General features: G+C 36.6%; 1 protein-coding gene across 3 annotated transcripts in view; it reads left to right on the top strand.

The window, feature by feature from the left end:
- The window catches only part of DMXL1 (Dmx like 1), an 89,527-nt gene that overhangs the window by 68,390 nt on the left and 6,517 nt on the right, over positions 1 to 14,620 (top strand). For 2 of the 3 annotated variants that reach the window (XM_064140694.1, XM_064140697.1), the window contains 12 exons: positions 312 to 397; positions 2,182 to 2,383; positions 3,612 to 3,729; positions 4,740 to 4,793; positions 6,637 to 6,723; positions 7,877 to 7,998; positions 8,112 to 8,253; positions 12,342 to 12,392; positions 12,645 to 12,705; positions 13,267 to 13,394; positions 13,575 to 13,667; positions 14,113 to 14,204. In XM_064140694.1, the coding sequence (XP_063996764.1) occupies positions 312 to 397; positions 2,182 to 2,383; positions 3,612 to 3,729; positions 4,740 to 4,793; positions 6,637 to 6,723; positions 7,877 to 7,998; positions 8,112 to 8,253; positions 12,342 to 12,392; positions 12,645 to 12,705; positions 13,267 to 13,394; positions 13,575 to 13,667; positions 14,113 to 14,204 (1,236 nt within the window). The remainder of the gene's footprint in view (positions 1 to 311; positions 398 to 2,181; positions 2,384 to 3,611; positions 3,730 to 4,739; positions 4,794 to 6,636; positions 6,724 to 7,876; positions 7,999 to 8,111; positions 8,254 to 12,341; positions 12,393 to 12,644; positions 12,706 to 13,266; positions 13,395 to 13,574; positions 13,668 to 14,112; positions 14,205 to 14,620) is intronic. The other variant, XM_064140696.1, reaches the window with a different exon arrangement.

The following is a 14,620-nucleotide window of genomic DNA, read 5'->3' as shown; positions in this document are numbered from 1 at the left end:
TGCAGAACGAAAGATATTCTGCTGTGGCTAAACTGCCATTTCTGGCCTTTTGAGATAATGCACTCGTTACTTGATATTTTAAGGCAGTGCATTATCTAGACAGTTAATTTTTCACCACGATCATCTCACTTGTTTTGTTAATATGTGTTATTGTGATTTCTGAATACAAAGTATTTAAAGTATTCTAAAATACTATTTGTAGTCTTCAGTAGTCTGTAATGGGAATTTGAAACTCTTAAACACTACTTGTGAATAAATAAGAAAAAAATATTTTGATATTACTAAATGACTTACTGGTGCTTTCTTCTTAGTTGGTCACTGATGAGGTTGGCAATGGTTCAGCTGGTACTTCACAATTTGAAGGTTTTCTACCCTTTGGCTGGACATGATCTTTCAGGTAATAAGCAGCAGAGTTACCTTTTCATACATAATAACCATATTTAAAAACAGTAATGTATTAAATAATATATAGTAGCTTTATTTTTAGTTAAAAAGTTCTTAATTTTTCCACAATTTAAAAGTAATTGTGGAAATGGTGCAGTTATTCAAGTATACTTATGGAATAACGGGGTAAGTGGGTGAGGAGTGCTCAGCAGCCAGAAGTCTCTGAATATCTATATCTCTGTGCAAAACTTAGCTTTTTGTAACTCAAATTACATTATTTCTACTCCTTGTTTCATAGAATCATGGGATAATTAGTGTTGGAAATGACCTTTAAAGATAATCAAGCCCAAACCCCTCCATGTCATGGGCAGGGACATCCTTCGCTAGTCTGATTGTATTGCTCAAAGCCTCATCCAACCTGACCATGAATATTTCTGAGGATGAGACATCTTCAACTGCTCTGGAAATCTGTTTTGTTGCTCACCATCCTCACTGTAAACAATGTCTTTTATACATCTAACCTAAATCTACCTTCCTTTACTTTGAAACCGTTATTCTTGGTAAAAAGACTTTCTCCATTCACTTTAAGTATCAAAAGGCGACAGTTAGTCTTCCAAGTGGTCCTCTTTTCCAGGCTGAACAGCCCCAGCTCTCACAGCTTATCTTCATAGGAGGTTCCATGAGTTCCAGCCCTCTGATCATTTTTTGTGACCCTTCCCTATACCTGCTTTAGCTCATTCATGACCTTCTGTTACTGGCTGCAATGACACAAAAGCTGAATGCGGTACTCCATATGGAGTCTCACAAGAGCGAGACTGTTACCTCCATCATCCTACCAACCACTCCTCTTTTTATGCGGCCCAAGATGTGATTTGCCTTTGGGGCTGCAAGTGCATAGTAACATCTTATGTTCAATTTTTTGTACACCAGTACCACCAGTACCTGCAAGTCCTTATCCACAGGGCTCTCAATATCTCCATCCCTTAGCCTGTATTGATACTGGTGATTGTTTTGACACAGGTGCTGGACCTTTCACTTGTTCTTACTGTTGTTATAGTTCCATGAGGTTTGCATGGGCTCACTCCTCAAGAAAATCCAAATTCCTCTGAATGGCATTCCATCTCTCTACCAAATCAGCTGCCCCACTCAGCTTGTCAACTGCAAACTTGCTGAGCATGCACTCACTACCACTGCCTATGTCATTATCAAAGATACTGACCAGAACATACTCCTGGGGACGCCACTTGTTAGTAATCTCCGTGTAGACATTAAACCACTGATTACAGCTCTTTGGATGCAGTCATTCAGCCAATTACTTATTCGTAAAATAATCCATCCATCAAATCCATGTCACTCCAATTTAGAAGTAAGGATATTGTGTTAAAGACCTACAGGAGTCAAAAATACAGGACATCAGTTGCTTTTCCTTCACCCACCAGTGTAGTTAGTCTATCATAGAATGCCACCAGGTTACTGGGTCATGACTTGCCCTTTGAGAAGCCATGTTGGCTTTCTCTCATCATCAGACTGTCATCTGTATGCCTAGGCATAACTTCTAGGAGGATCTCTTCCATGATAATTATTTTTTGTTAGTATTGGAGAAGACTGTTTCTGTAATTGGTGATGATAGCACAAAGCAGTTAATCTTTTTATACTTGCAATTATGAAGTTGGGATTTGAATAAAGCTCAATCTTAGAGATAATTTGAAATAGACTTCAGCCTTCAGATGTGGAATTATTTTCAGTGAGGTTGTAATGGAGAAGGAAGGTTTTATTGTTGTTCACTTTTATTTCTAGAGCTTCCAGTTAGCTCCCCAGTATGCCATGCAGTTTTGAAAACACTACAGCGCTGGGAACAAGTTCTTCTCCGACGTCTTGAGCTATATGGAGGTCCACCTCAACATTATATTTCAGTTCATACCTCTGATGATGCCTTAGCTGCTGGTCCTGCACTGCTTCGCCATAAAACTTTACTTGAGCCTACAAACACTCCATTCAGGTGAGTCTTAATTTCTAGAAATGCTGGCTGTAAGATCTTTAATATACATCAATCATTATATTGTTAATACATGTAGTAGACCATAAATTTGATTAATATATAATGCCACTTTCTAGATTTGTTCTAATCTGTTGTGAAATTTTTGCCTACATATCAACCAGAATTCATGTATCTGTGGTCCAAAGGAAGATCAGGAAAAAACTTTTTTTTTTTTTTTTTTTTTTTTTTAAATTTCCAAGCTTTCTATACTGATGTTGCATGTCTCTGAAGAAAAACAATGGTGGACAACAGAACAGTAACCATTTTGCCCTGATAGGCAAATAAGAATGAGTGACAATGAATTAAATAATTACCCCACTCTTAGAGGCAACAATAATACATTCTTATCAGTATCTTTTCATAAAATCAGAGAAGAAATACTTACTATTCATGGTGTTTGTGACTTCACATAATTTTGTGTTTATTCAGAAAAGTGTGCTCATGTTTTTAAATTGTCACTTCCAAAATAGATTTATGACCATCAAATCTTAACTACCTCCTGTGGTTGCAGAATCACCCTGTCCTGTGGTTGTAAAACCTCTCACAATTGTTGCGCTTAGTTTCAGTATTGCGAGTTGATTATAAAGGAGCAGTTTAACAGGTATCTGCTGCCTGGTGTTATTTTTGAATTGTGATTTAAAGCAGTGCAGGGTTTGGTGATTTTTGGTTTGCCTTCAGCACCTTTGTGTATACAAGTGCTGCTTGAGCACAGAGTTTGTAGGAATAAGCACAAACGATGTATCATCTGATGCTACAATTCTTCCAATTTTCTTGAGAAGTCACAGTTGTTGCAGAGATGTTACACAAGTGATGTGTTCCTAGCAGGAAGTGTCGTTCATTGTGTAATAGAAATAAGCATTAGCAATAAGCAGAAATTATTCATGCTGTAATGAATGAACTGGACTAGTTAGTAAATACTCTATTTGCATATCTTACTGTTGTGTAATCTCTTAAAGAGATTTTTCTCCCTTATCCTGAGACAGGAAATTAAAGTGCTACATGGTCTTCTCCTTTTTTTGCACCTCCTCTCACGTGTGCATACCAGAATGCTTCCCAGTAAAACAGTTTTTAGGGGGCTGTAGTTTTGCTTCAGTATTTCTTCTGACTATAGTTAGAGTAGAATGTGAGATAATGCATCTCCTGTATGTATGAGCACGATGTAAATGTTTATTTTAACTTTGATCTGTAGATCTAACAGTCATGTTGCGCTATCTGTGAAGAGGCTCTGGCAGTACTTGGTTAAACAGGACCAAGTCCAGGAAACCTTTATCAGGAATATTTTTACCAAGAAACGATGCCTAAATGAGGTTGGTATGATGTATCAAATGTGTAAAATGTTGCAGCTCAGTCTGTGAGTTTCTACTTAGTTGGCTGGCTTGTTTACTTTATAGGGAGCAAGTCAGTTGGCTATGATTCCAAATCTGCAGTATTTAGTCTTAAGAGTCTTTGTCCATGGCTTTGTTGAGAAGAAAAATAACTGGTATCTCACTGCAGCTGACAAGTGGCACCACCTAACTATAGTTAGCCTCTTTGTTAAGATTAGTATAAAAACTGCCTTAAAAGAATAACAAACTTCAAAATTCCAAAGATAAAACTAGTTCCCTAAGTGGTCAGAATTCTAAAAGCTGGTGTTTGTCCCTACCGTAATCATCCTAGGTTTGTCCACTGGCTTCTGTCACATCGTGATTCAATTTAATATGAAGAATGGTCATACAGCAGTTAATATTCTCTCCATAACAACTTCTCTCAGTGTCTAGCTGGGTTCCAAATTCATGTAAATATTTTTCAGTCGTGGTTCTGCAATGGAGCTTTAGGTTTGTTTTTTTCCATCTTCAGTTACTCCTTTTCTTTCTTATCCCTACTCTCAGCAATTTGAAAGAATCACTTAGTAAAACTATGGAGTAGCAGAACTAGCAAGTTCTGAAGTAGCAATTCAAACAAAATAAATTTGGAGTGTTTTAGATTGCTTTGTATGTTTCCAGGTAGGATCACTGACAGCCTTACACAGCATAGGTGTGTTGAGTTTGCTTTGTTGTCCTCTTGTGACTGATAAAATGTGTACTTTTTCAAGCAATTTAACTTTTGAGATGCTGTTACAGTACAGAACAGGTAAATCAGTGTCTTCTGAACAGAACACAGAGTTTAAAATTTGATGATTACTATTACTACTTAGTGTTTGTGTGCGTGCAAGCATGTTGTTGTGTTTCAGCTGTTCTGTGTTGGGATAAACAACAAGGAATTAAGAATTTCCTTGATACCTTGCCTGATATGTCTAATTTATACTTTTTGTCCCTTGGTTGTTCTTTCTTTGGTGAAGTCATTAGAGGAGACCATGAAGAGTTCTGTGGTGGAGCCACCCATCATCAATAAGGTACACAGTAGTAATGCTCAAATTAATTAGATCTTACATCAACATGAAATACTTTCTTCTTTGAAACAGTGCTGATCTCCCTGAATATTTTTTTTACATTCTGACATATCAAATAAACTTTAAAATCCAGTTTTGCAAGAGGTTGAGTTAAACTAGTCTTGTTATAGAGCCTACATGAGATTAACTGGATCTTAGAAAGCTGAATTAAACAACCAGACAAGAACAACATTATCAAATTCTGTAGCTATGGCAAGTGAAGAACTGAATTTGCCCAACTGACAAAAATTCAGTAGTATGATGGGTACTTAGTACTACAGGACCTTTCACCAGTGAGAGATGGATAGAATACCTGCCTATAAGTAGAGGTGGTTAACTGAGGTTAGAAGCAGCTTGTTAGCATGATACTAGTTTGCCACCAAAAATTTTGGTAAACCTTGGTTTTAAGATGGTGACAAATGAACCTGTATGACAATTATATAAATAGCAACAGCCTAACTTTATATCAATTTTCTTGGAAGATTGCTGTGACAATACCAATACTATTCCTAGAAATGCAAATGAACAGTGTATTCTTAAATCTAATTTTTACAAAGCTAGTGAGAAGACAGAAAAACTGGTGATGTTATTGAGGAATTAAGCAGTGTTAGCAAGTAGGTAATTGGAACTGACTGGGGTAAAAACATGCAGTTTTGTGCAGTTTTCTATGTATAAGACCTTCACACAGTCAATTTTTTTTTTGTTTGATTGTAAAAACTGTTGTCCACCTCGTATAATAACTACTGACTGTTTCCAGATTTTGAAAAAGCTGCAGTTCTTTGACAGCATCATCTTACTGTTTTTCAGCTGAGATACCCTTGCTTGTATCTTTCAAAGACCAGAGAATTAAGAAGTTGAAGGGGGTGAGGCTGGGAAATTGTAGTTATGGAATATTTTGTGGTGTGTTTTTAAGAAAATAAAAAATGTTACATTTGTACTTCAGGTTTGAATTTTTATGTCACCATGTGTTTGGTAACTCCAAACAAGAGTCTGTAATATAGCGTTTAATACTTGCAGTTTTGAGCTCTTCAGTTTTGAACAGGAGCACTGTGGTGCTGGCAGATTTTAGAATCTTCTTGTGTGCTGGCACACCTGAATGCATTTCTAAAATGCAACAATGCAGGCAAGTTTAACATACAATACTGGATCACATTAAGGAAAAAAACCAAACCAAACCAAACCAAACAACCAAACAAAACCCACAAACAAACAGAAAATGTGTTAGTCAAGTTTCGTGGTCCGGTAACATGCAGGATTCCAGACTTAAGTTATGGAGAATGGTGTACAAATATGATGACAAAGTTCAGTATTATTTGCCTGATCAGGATGTATTTGCACCTTCTTTTGGACTATTTTATCAGTTTCAGTGGTGAAAAGTGATACAATGAGCCTGGAAACACAGTAAAATTTTTAAGGACAAACCATCAAGATTCAATGTTTTTATTGTCACCTCCCCCCCCTGCCCCCCAAGTGTTCATGTACACTCACTGATTGTCAGCATCCCTGAAAAACTTGAGGAACAAAAGTGTACTGTGACTTCTGTGACAAATCACACTTTATCTTGCTGTGATAATCTCAGCATGGCAGTGGGAAGCTATTTTTATATTATTTTTATATTATTACACACAAAACAGATCTATTACAATTATTAGAGGTTTTATGCATCAAAAGTTGGTAGAACTAAAATTGAGGAAAAAAAGATATATGAAGTTTCTTATGATCCAGTGTTTGCCCTCTGTACTTCTGTGCAGCACTGCTTTTTTTGCTGGAAGCTTGCATTTAAGTATGCTTTACTTTTTAAATACAGATGGAAACAGATCTGGGATACCCAGGAGGCAAGGCAAGAATAATCCACAAAGAGTCTGACATCATTACCGCTTTTGCAGTAAATAAAGTAAGTATAAAGGAGGTAGGATAGTCTCATTATTTTGTACTCCCACCTGATAAACAGGCAGTAGTCCCACTGTGAATGGACGAGGTATCCTTTGCCAGTCATCTTGCTACAGCTTGAACTCTTAGTGCTCCCTTCTCTAAAGCACTTCATAATTTTCCTTTTGCAATTATATAGTTCCTACTACGAATTGTCTTGTTTTTATATTCTGCAATGGATTCAGGGCATGGAGAGGTGACCTCTACTTTTTCTTGAAGCTTGTGTGTAAGATGATTTTTTTTTCCTTCTCTGTCAAAACCAACCAAGAAATCATCTTTTCTTTTCCTCTATAATCATCTATGCCTTAAAAGGTAGAGAGGAGCCTGGTTGCAGATGTTGTAGTATAGTTACCACTTGGTTGTCCTCCAAGGAAAGCAAGGAGAAAGTAGAGCTGCTGAAGAGAGTGATAAAGTGGAAATGGTGTGTAATGCTATCTCAGATCACAGAATATTAAGAGCTGGAAGGGACCTCAAAGGATCATCTAGTCCAACCCCCCTGACACTGGTATGCATCCAGGTGGGTCTGGAATATCTCCAGAGAGAGAGACCCCACAACCTCCTTGGGCAGCCTGTTCCAGTGTTCTGTCTCTGATATGGTGAAGAAATTCTCATGTTTCCATGGAACTTCCTATGCCTTAACTTCCACCCATTGGCCCTTGTCCTGTCATTTGGCATCACTGAGAAGAGCCTGGCTCCCTCCTCTTGGCATTCACCCTTTACATATTTATAAACATTAATAAAGTCATCCCTCAGTCTCCTTCTCTCTGAAGAGCCCCAGCTCCCTCAGTCTCTCCTCATAAGGAGGATGTTCCACTCCCTCAATCATTTCTGTTCCACTCCCTTAATCATTTCTGTGGCTCTGCACTGCACTCTCTCAAGAAGTTCCTTGTCCTTATAGAACTGAAGAGCCCAGATTGGGGCAAAAAAAAACTTTTAGAAGAGAAATGTCAGCCTTAGACAACATATATAGATTTATAGGCATAAATGTCTGGGTCTTGGAAACTGAAATGCATATTTCTGTGAACAACTGTACTATAACCAGATTAAAAAAAACAACAAAACAAAACAAAAAAACCACCTTTTTGAGTATTGCCTTGTGTGTGTCACTTTTTTTCCAGGCAAATCGAAACTGCATTGCCATAGCATCGAGTCATGATATTCAAGAATTAGATGTTTCTTCAATTTTAGCTACACAGATCTATACCTGGGTCGATGATGATGTGGAAATAGAAAATAAAGGGTATATTTCTTATATTTTCAATATCATAGCTGGATTGTATATGAACCAGTGTAACAAAGCATGGTATTTAATGTTGTTTGGAATCTAATTTGTAATCTTGTTTCATTTTGCAGGGTGGACGATTTCTTAGTTATACATGCTCATGATGATCTGGTAAATGTTCAGGGAACTACTCCTTACACTCACAGTAATCCAGGCACACCTATCAATATGCCTTGGCTTGGTAGTACACAAACTGGCAGGGGTGCATCTGTGGTAAGTCACTTGTCAAAGATTAGCCTTATACTCTTGTCTGCTTCTCTCATTTTCTCTTCTCAGTATTGTTGGTTATGTTTTGCAATTAGCATATAAGTAAATGTAGAATTAATATGTTTTCAAGGTAAGCACGGAATTTAAGATACACAGACTAAGCAAGCAGAGTTTTTAGTCAAGCCATATATGCTTCTTTTTTACTTAAGATACGTCATTAAAAATGTTTGGGTAAGAAATTGCAGATTGAATTGTTCTTAATTAATTTAATCCAAATGCTCTATCAAAGAAAGCATATATTCAGGAGATTTTAGAACATAAATTTGTAAAGATTGTGTAGAAATGTTTGTGTGAAACACTGATGTAGCTTTTGTCTTAAGTGTAATCTGAGTTCTAGACCACTTAGACTTCTTGATTTTGTAACAAAAATGAGGTAGGCAGGACAGCAGGAGTAAGACCAATTGCACATATCATGCATACTAATCATGCTGTTGTATGGCTATCTCCATCTTCTTTGAAGTACTGCAGAAGTTCTCCCTAGCTGTGCTTAGTAGCCTTATTAAATATCTCACTTCTGAATGTCATGTATTAGAGGAAATAATTGGTCTCACTATCCAGCATTTCTGAAATACACTAGAGTGAGGAACACGCAGGAAAGCATGACTGTATCCATGTGAGCAATTTGATCCTTTGTATTGCAGAGTTGCCAGCTGCACAAGGGTAGCTCTTTTAGGCAGAGATTTCGTGTCTGGAGTAAACTGGGCCAAGAGCAAAAAGCTGTTAGCTCAGATGGAATTCAGATCAAGTGATAATTCTAGTCTTGCTGTCAACACACTTTAATTCCTCTGCGACATAGATCCCCTCTAATAATGCATTTCTGTTGATCAGTTAGCTAGGAGATGCTTATTTGGAACCACTTGACCGGGCTGAAATGATCATACAAGATACTTGTATTTCCCAGTCTCCACATACATGTGGAGTCTCCCTGGATAACTGAATGCATTAAGTCTTGTGACTTGGTTGCACCTTGTGGCATTAAACAGCTCAGAGAAGGTCTGTAAGTGACAACAGAATGAAAAGAACCATATATTAATTCATTATGTAGTTGATGTTTGAAAGTATTTACTCCTCATAATCATCAAATAAGGAATGAGCATTTTGAGAGCAATGATGTTACCCACACATGGAAGTGAAAATGTGCTCTCTTCTGTTTAGGAACTCCTGCTCCTAGTGGTCAGTTTTGAAAATGGTATCACAGGTTTGGAAACTGATATTGCAGTCAGGTCTCATCTGCACATATTCTGAGTATGCCTTTGTCAGATTTGACTAACATTATTTGAGACATATACATAGAAATACATGTAAATTTATGTGAATACATATAAACACATAAAAATTTATATGTATACACACATACACATGTGGCTACAGAATCTGTGTGTACTTGTGTATTTCTCAACCAAGTAATTGCAGAATCTATTAATGTAAACTCTTCTTATACAACTTTCTGTTTTATATGTAGTGATACTTTCTTTCCTAAAGATCGATGGTTGTGCTTGTGTTGAATGCATATACTGTTACACTTTGGACCTAAATTTTGTTTGACATAGTGTTTGACTGTGACAGAATAGAGAACCAAACACAGCACACAATGACACCTGCCCACAAGAGAGGGGAGACAAAGGTACTGAGTTAAGGACAAAGTAAATGAGGGAACAAACACTCAGGGCTTTTTGGGAGGAGACAGTGTTACTGTGGAAGGACTCAAATCCTGAGGAAAAACAGCTTCACAACAGTAACTTTGTTGCTAGTTTTAGTTACTTTGGTCCTTCAGATGCTGTTTTTGCACATTGTTCCCATCTTTGCTTTTCCATGATTTGCAGTACATTTGTTAGATATAGTTCTCCATTACTGGCTTTTCAGTCTTCCTTGTCTTTGTCTCACTTTCATCAAGGGAAGCTATTAGACTGGGGCAGTTAACAATGTCTTATTAGCTCTAAGGTTTTTCTGTTACTCTTCTTCATTGTTTCCTATTATGGAACTCATACCAAGTAAGTAGGGAGGCTCGTTACCGTGTCCTTCAGTACTGTGTGTCCACACAGTTCTTACTTTCTAAGAGAGTTCTGAAGTCAGTAGCACATCCTCTCAGCATTTGAAACTCAGGTAACAGCTTCTCTTCCAAACCAGTAGAACTGACACCAGTATTCATCTGTTTAACAACTGGTTGGTTGGATTTTAGGCTTTTTTTTCTGTTCTGTCTTTACTGTACATTAGGCCCAAAGGACTCTTAGCTCTCGAGCAAAGCCATTTTGTGTTCTAGCCATCAGATGTTGGTAAGAGGAAATAGAACTAGAACTATCAAATGTCAGCTAAATTGATAATGGAAATTATTTGCATTTGATAATAACACTTGGCTTCTAAATCAGAGATGCAGCATCAGAGATTACCTTAGCATAATATTTTAAATGTGTGTTTCTGTAAGCCATTAGGTGCAAGGTGGTCATGATGCATGCTTATCTTTTGAGGGAAGGAAGGTGATTTCCCTAGACTCCTGGGTAAAAGTAGGCCATAAAATTCAGTACATCCCCTCATTTTGGCGAGGAGCTAGAATGAGCATGAATAACTGTTCTTTTACTTATATATAATGATAAATTGGAATTCTAGAGAGCAAAGTATTGCAATTATTTGTTTGCATTAATGTTCAAACAATAATATCTCAGTTGTCTTGTCCTAAACCTTACAATGCATATATTGTTTTATTCACCAATGTTTTACCAAACCACTGAGCTTTTTCCCCTCTCTTGTTTAAAGTACCTAGAGGGGGAAAAAAAGGTGTTTGATTTTCTTATTTCTTACCTTCAGAAAAGTGTTTTGAAATAAACTTGGGTGAGAGGCATAAGACCTTCTCAACAAACAAAGCTTTGAGAGTTGAAAAATGTAAACCGTTTTCAAAATATAATCAAGAGAATTCCAGTTATGAACTCCACTAATCCAATCTGCAGGAAAATTTAGCAAGAAAAAGTTTTTCTGATTTTTTTTCTTACTTTCTTTGCAGACTGAAAATTTTGAGAACTTTGATGTTCAACTCTTTATATCATATTTAGTAAATAAATCCATTTAAAATTTGTAATTCGTGTTGTCTTCAGCGTGACACCCTAGTTTGATTGGAGACCAGGGAGAATAGAAGACTTAAAATACTTGATTTGCTGTCTACTGTTTCATTGACAAAACTGTGGCAAAATACTTTAGAAAAGCTACCAGTTGCAAGTCTCACTTGAACTCAGTCATCTTAAAGTTCTTTTCCAACCTAGCAGATTCTATGAAAGTAGCTTGGAGACAGCTGATGTGTAGTGACTGGTAAGCTGTTCAGAGTGCTCTGGCAACAAACTTCTGTTTTGTGTTATCACAAACAAAGTTTATGAAGATATGAAGCTACATCTGGCATGGATATCAACTTAGACCTTCTTCTCTCTCAAATGTTCAGATAAATAATGCATGCATGACCAAGCTGAATCCAGCAACTTTCTGAGGAAAGACAGTCCTCAAAGTAGGAAGATGCTTTTGAGGAGAAGTAACAGGAGATCTAGGAGTGAAAACATTTTTTTGAGGGACATAAATAGAAAAGAAGGCAAGAAACATGCAAAGGCAGTACAAATTCATGTCTCTAATGAAAAATTCCTTTCCTAATGCAGGTTGGACTTGTGGATTTAATTAGATAGGATTTTTATCTCAACTGCTTAATGTCTCTAGTCCTCTTTCTGTATGCAGCTCTTCCCAGTTAGGAATTATCAACAAATTAAAATTAGTTACAAAAGTACCTTGCTTAAAGCAAAGTTTGGAATTTAAGAGTGAAAGTGCTACTGGAAATCTGTTGGATCTGTGTGTGAAAAATGATAAATGCTTTGGAAGACTTTATTTGGGAGTTGCTAGGCATATTGTTTGTTCTGGATGGCCACAAATAATCACTTTTCAATCAATGACAATAAATAATTAGACTTGAAAATATATTCCTTCCTATCTGACTTCTGTTAAAGTTTGTTTACCTCTTTCTTTACATGCTTCTGCCTCTGTCTTGCTTATCTTACAATATTCAGGAATATTCCAATAAATTTAATGGAATCAGAAAGGAATTGGCAAAAAAAGAGGTAAGACTGCAGTCTAAGGAGTGCTTGCATTTGGACCTGTAAGTGTCTGAAGCAAAAAGTTAATATTTACCTAGATATATAAAGGTGCAAAAGTATTAACATCTACACTCATCTTGGAAGACATTTCAAAACCCAGTACTTACTTTCAGTCGGAATTTTGAAAGGAAACGAGTCTCTGCAATCACTGATTATTCTAGTAGAGTAACTTTTTGTTCAGTAGTATTGTTAATTATTTTATATTACTTTGTACAGATGCTCAAGAAGGCCATTAATAATGTCAGAAGAATGGCTTCTCATCCAACATTACCATATTGTAAGTTTGTTTTTGTTAACTTTTTAATCTAATTAGACATTTATTTATTGGACCCTTTTCTTAGTGTGCTGCCACTTTGTACTAGCACAGCAATCTGTATATGCTTTTAAAAGTTGCTTTTAAGCCCTGTTTTGATTAATCTGTTTTTCATTTTTTTAAAAAGTAATATTGTGGGATATAGAATGGCCTTTAGAAGTAGTGATTTGGTTTTCTAAATAGCAAGAAAGTACTGAATTTCTTTTTTCTGTTTGGGTTTTTTTTTCAGCATAGATGCAAGATAGTAGGAAAAAGATAAATTATTATCTCCAACTAAATACTTTCATATTTCAATACCATTTAAATACAGTTCTTAAAGAGTAATTACAGTTCATTAAGATATAGATAGCACAGGTTTTCATCTCAGTGACAGCCCGCTATGCAAAGTTTGATAGCACATACTGTGGCACTACTTATTTGAGGATGTTGTGAGCTGGTGTGAGATTTCTTAAAATTTTGCAGGCAACCTCCCTGGTTAAGTGCTACAAAACCTGTGAAAAGTCATGTAAATATTTTCTATTGCAGACCTGACAGGTGCTCAAGATGGCAGTGTGAGAATGTTTGAGTGGGGTCATGCACAGCAAATCGCATGTTTTCGGTCTGGTGGCAACTCAAGGGTAACTCGAATGAGATTCAATTACCAAGGAAATAAGGTAACTGGCAGGATGCTTCTGCATTTACAATTCTGTAATTGTAAATCAGCAGAAACATTAGTCTTCAAATCCAAAGTTGTTTCTCTGAATTACAGATAATTTCCCTGTAATACATACGGATATATTTAGGATTAATCTATCTGTTTTTTGGGGTTTTTTGCTGTTGTATTTTTTTTTCAGTTTGGAATTGTTGATGCTGATGGATATATAAGTTTATACCAAACAAACTGGAAATGTTGTCCACTTACTGGAACTTCACCTAAACCATATTTGGTAAGCTGAAAACTAAATTTACTTGTGTTATACTCTGTTATTTCCTTCCTTGTCTGGAATAGTTAGGAGAGGGTAGTGGCTGTGCCTGTAACCAAGACCAATCAAGATTTAGTAATACATTGTTACTGTCCTGTCACAGACAAGTTCTTAAATCCTAGTCATACTTAGTAAGTTGATGGTAGAAAATGCAATGTAATGTCTGAAATCTTTTTTAAGTTCTTTGAAACTTCTTAATAATTTACTGCTGATTAATTGTCAGTAATGCAGAACTGGAAATCGTATTTCCATGAAAATTCAGGAGCTTCAGGAGGTATACACATAACTGTTATATCCTCTGTTCTTTAAACTGTTTTTGAAACAGCTTACTTCATTAAGGAAGTTTAAGATTTTATGCTTATGTGAAATGCATTTTTTACTTCATAATTTTTCAACTACAATTTTTCAGACATGGCAGTGCCATAACAAAACAGCCAATGACTTTGTTTTCATCAGCTCATCATCTTTGATAGCCACAGCAGGATTTTCTTCTGACAACAGGTAAGAACTGCTATAGTAACACATAAAAAGGGGTTGGTGCCTTGCTTTCTCTCCTGTCTCTGTGCTCCTTCTACCTCTTGTTTTGATAACTCTCCTTAAGCAGTTTAGAAGCCACATGTGTGTTTCTGCTCTCTTTTTTAACTTGTGAGAAGCAGGGAGAATCAATGCTTGCAGCAAAATCCCATGTGCCTATTAAAGGAGAAGCACAAATGTTCATATTCTGTTTATGTTCCATATGGGAAGGGGAAGTGGTGAGGGAGGTGCTGATTTCTTTTGTCTGGTATCCATTGGTAGGATATGTGTGAAAGGTTCAAAGAAGTATCAGGAAGTGTTCAGATTGGATGTTAGAAAACATACCTTTACTGAGAGGGTGGTAGAACACTGGAACAGGCTTGCTAGAGAGACAGTTAATGCTC

Source organism: Pogoniulus pusillus, chromosome Z (genome assembly GCF_015220805.1).
Source record: "Pogoniulus pusillus isolate bPogPus1 chromosome Z, bPogPus1.pri, whole genome shotgun sequence".
Classification (NCBI taxonomy): domain Eukaryota; kingdom Metazoa; phylum Chordata; class Aves; order Piciformes; family Lybiidae; genus Pogoniulus; species Pogoniulus pusillus.
Note: the sequence above shows the minus strand (reverse complement) of the source record. Positions and strands in the feature narration are given on the sequence as shown.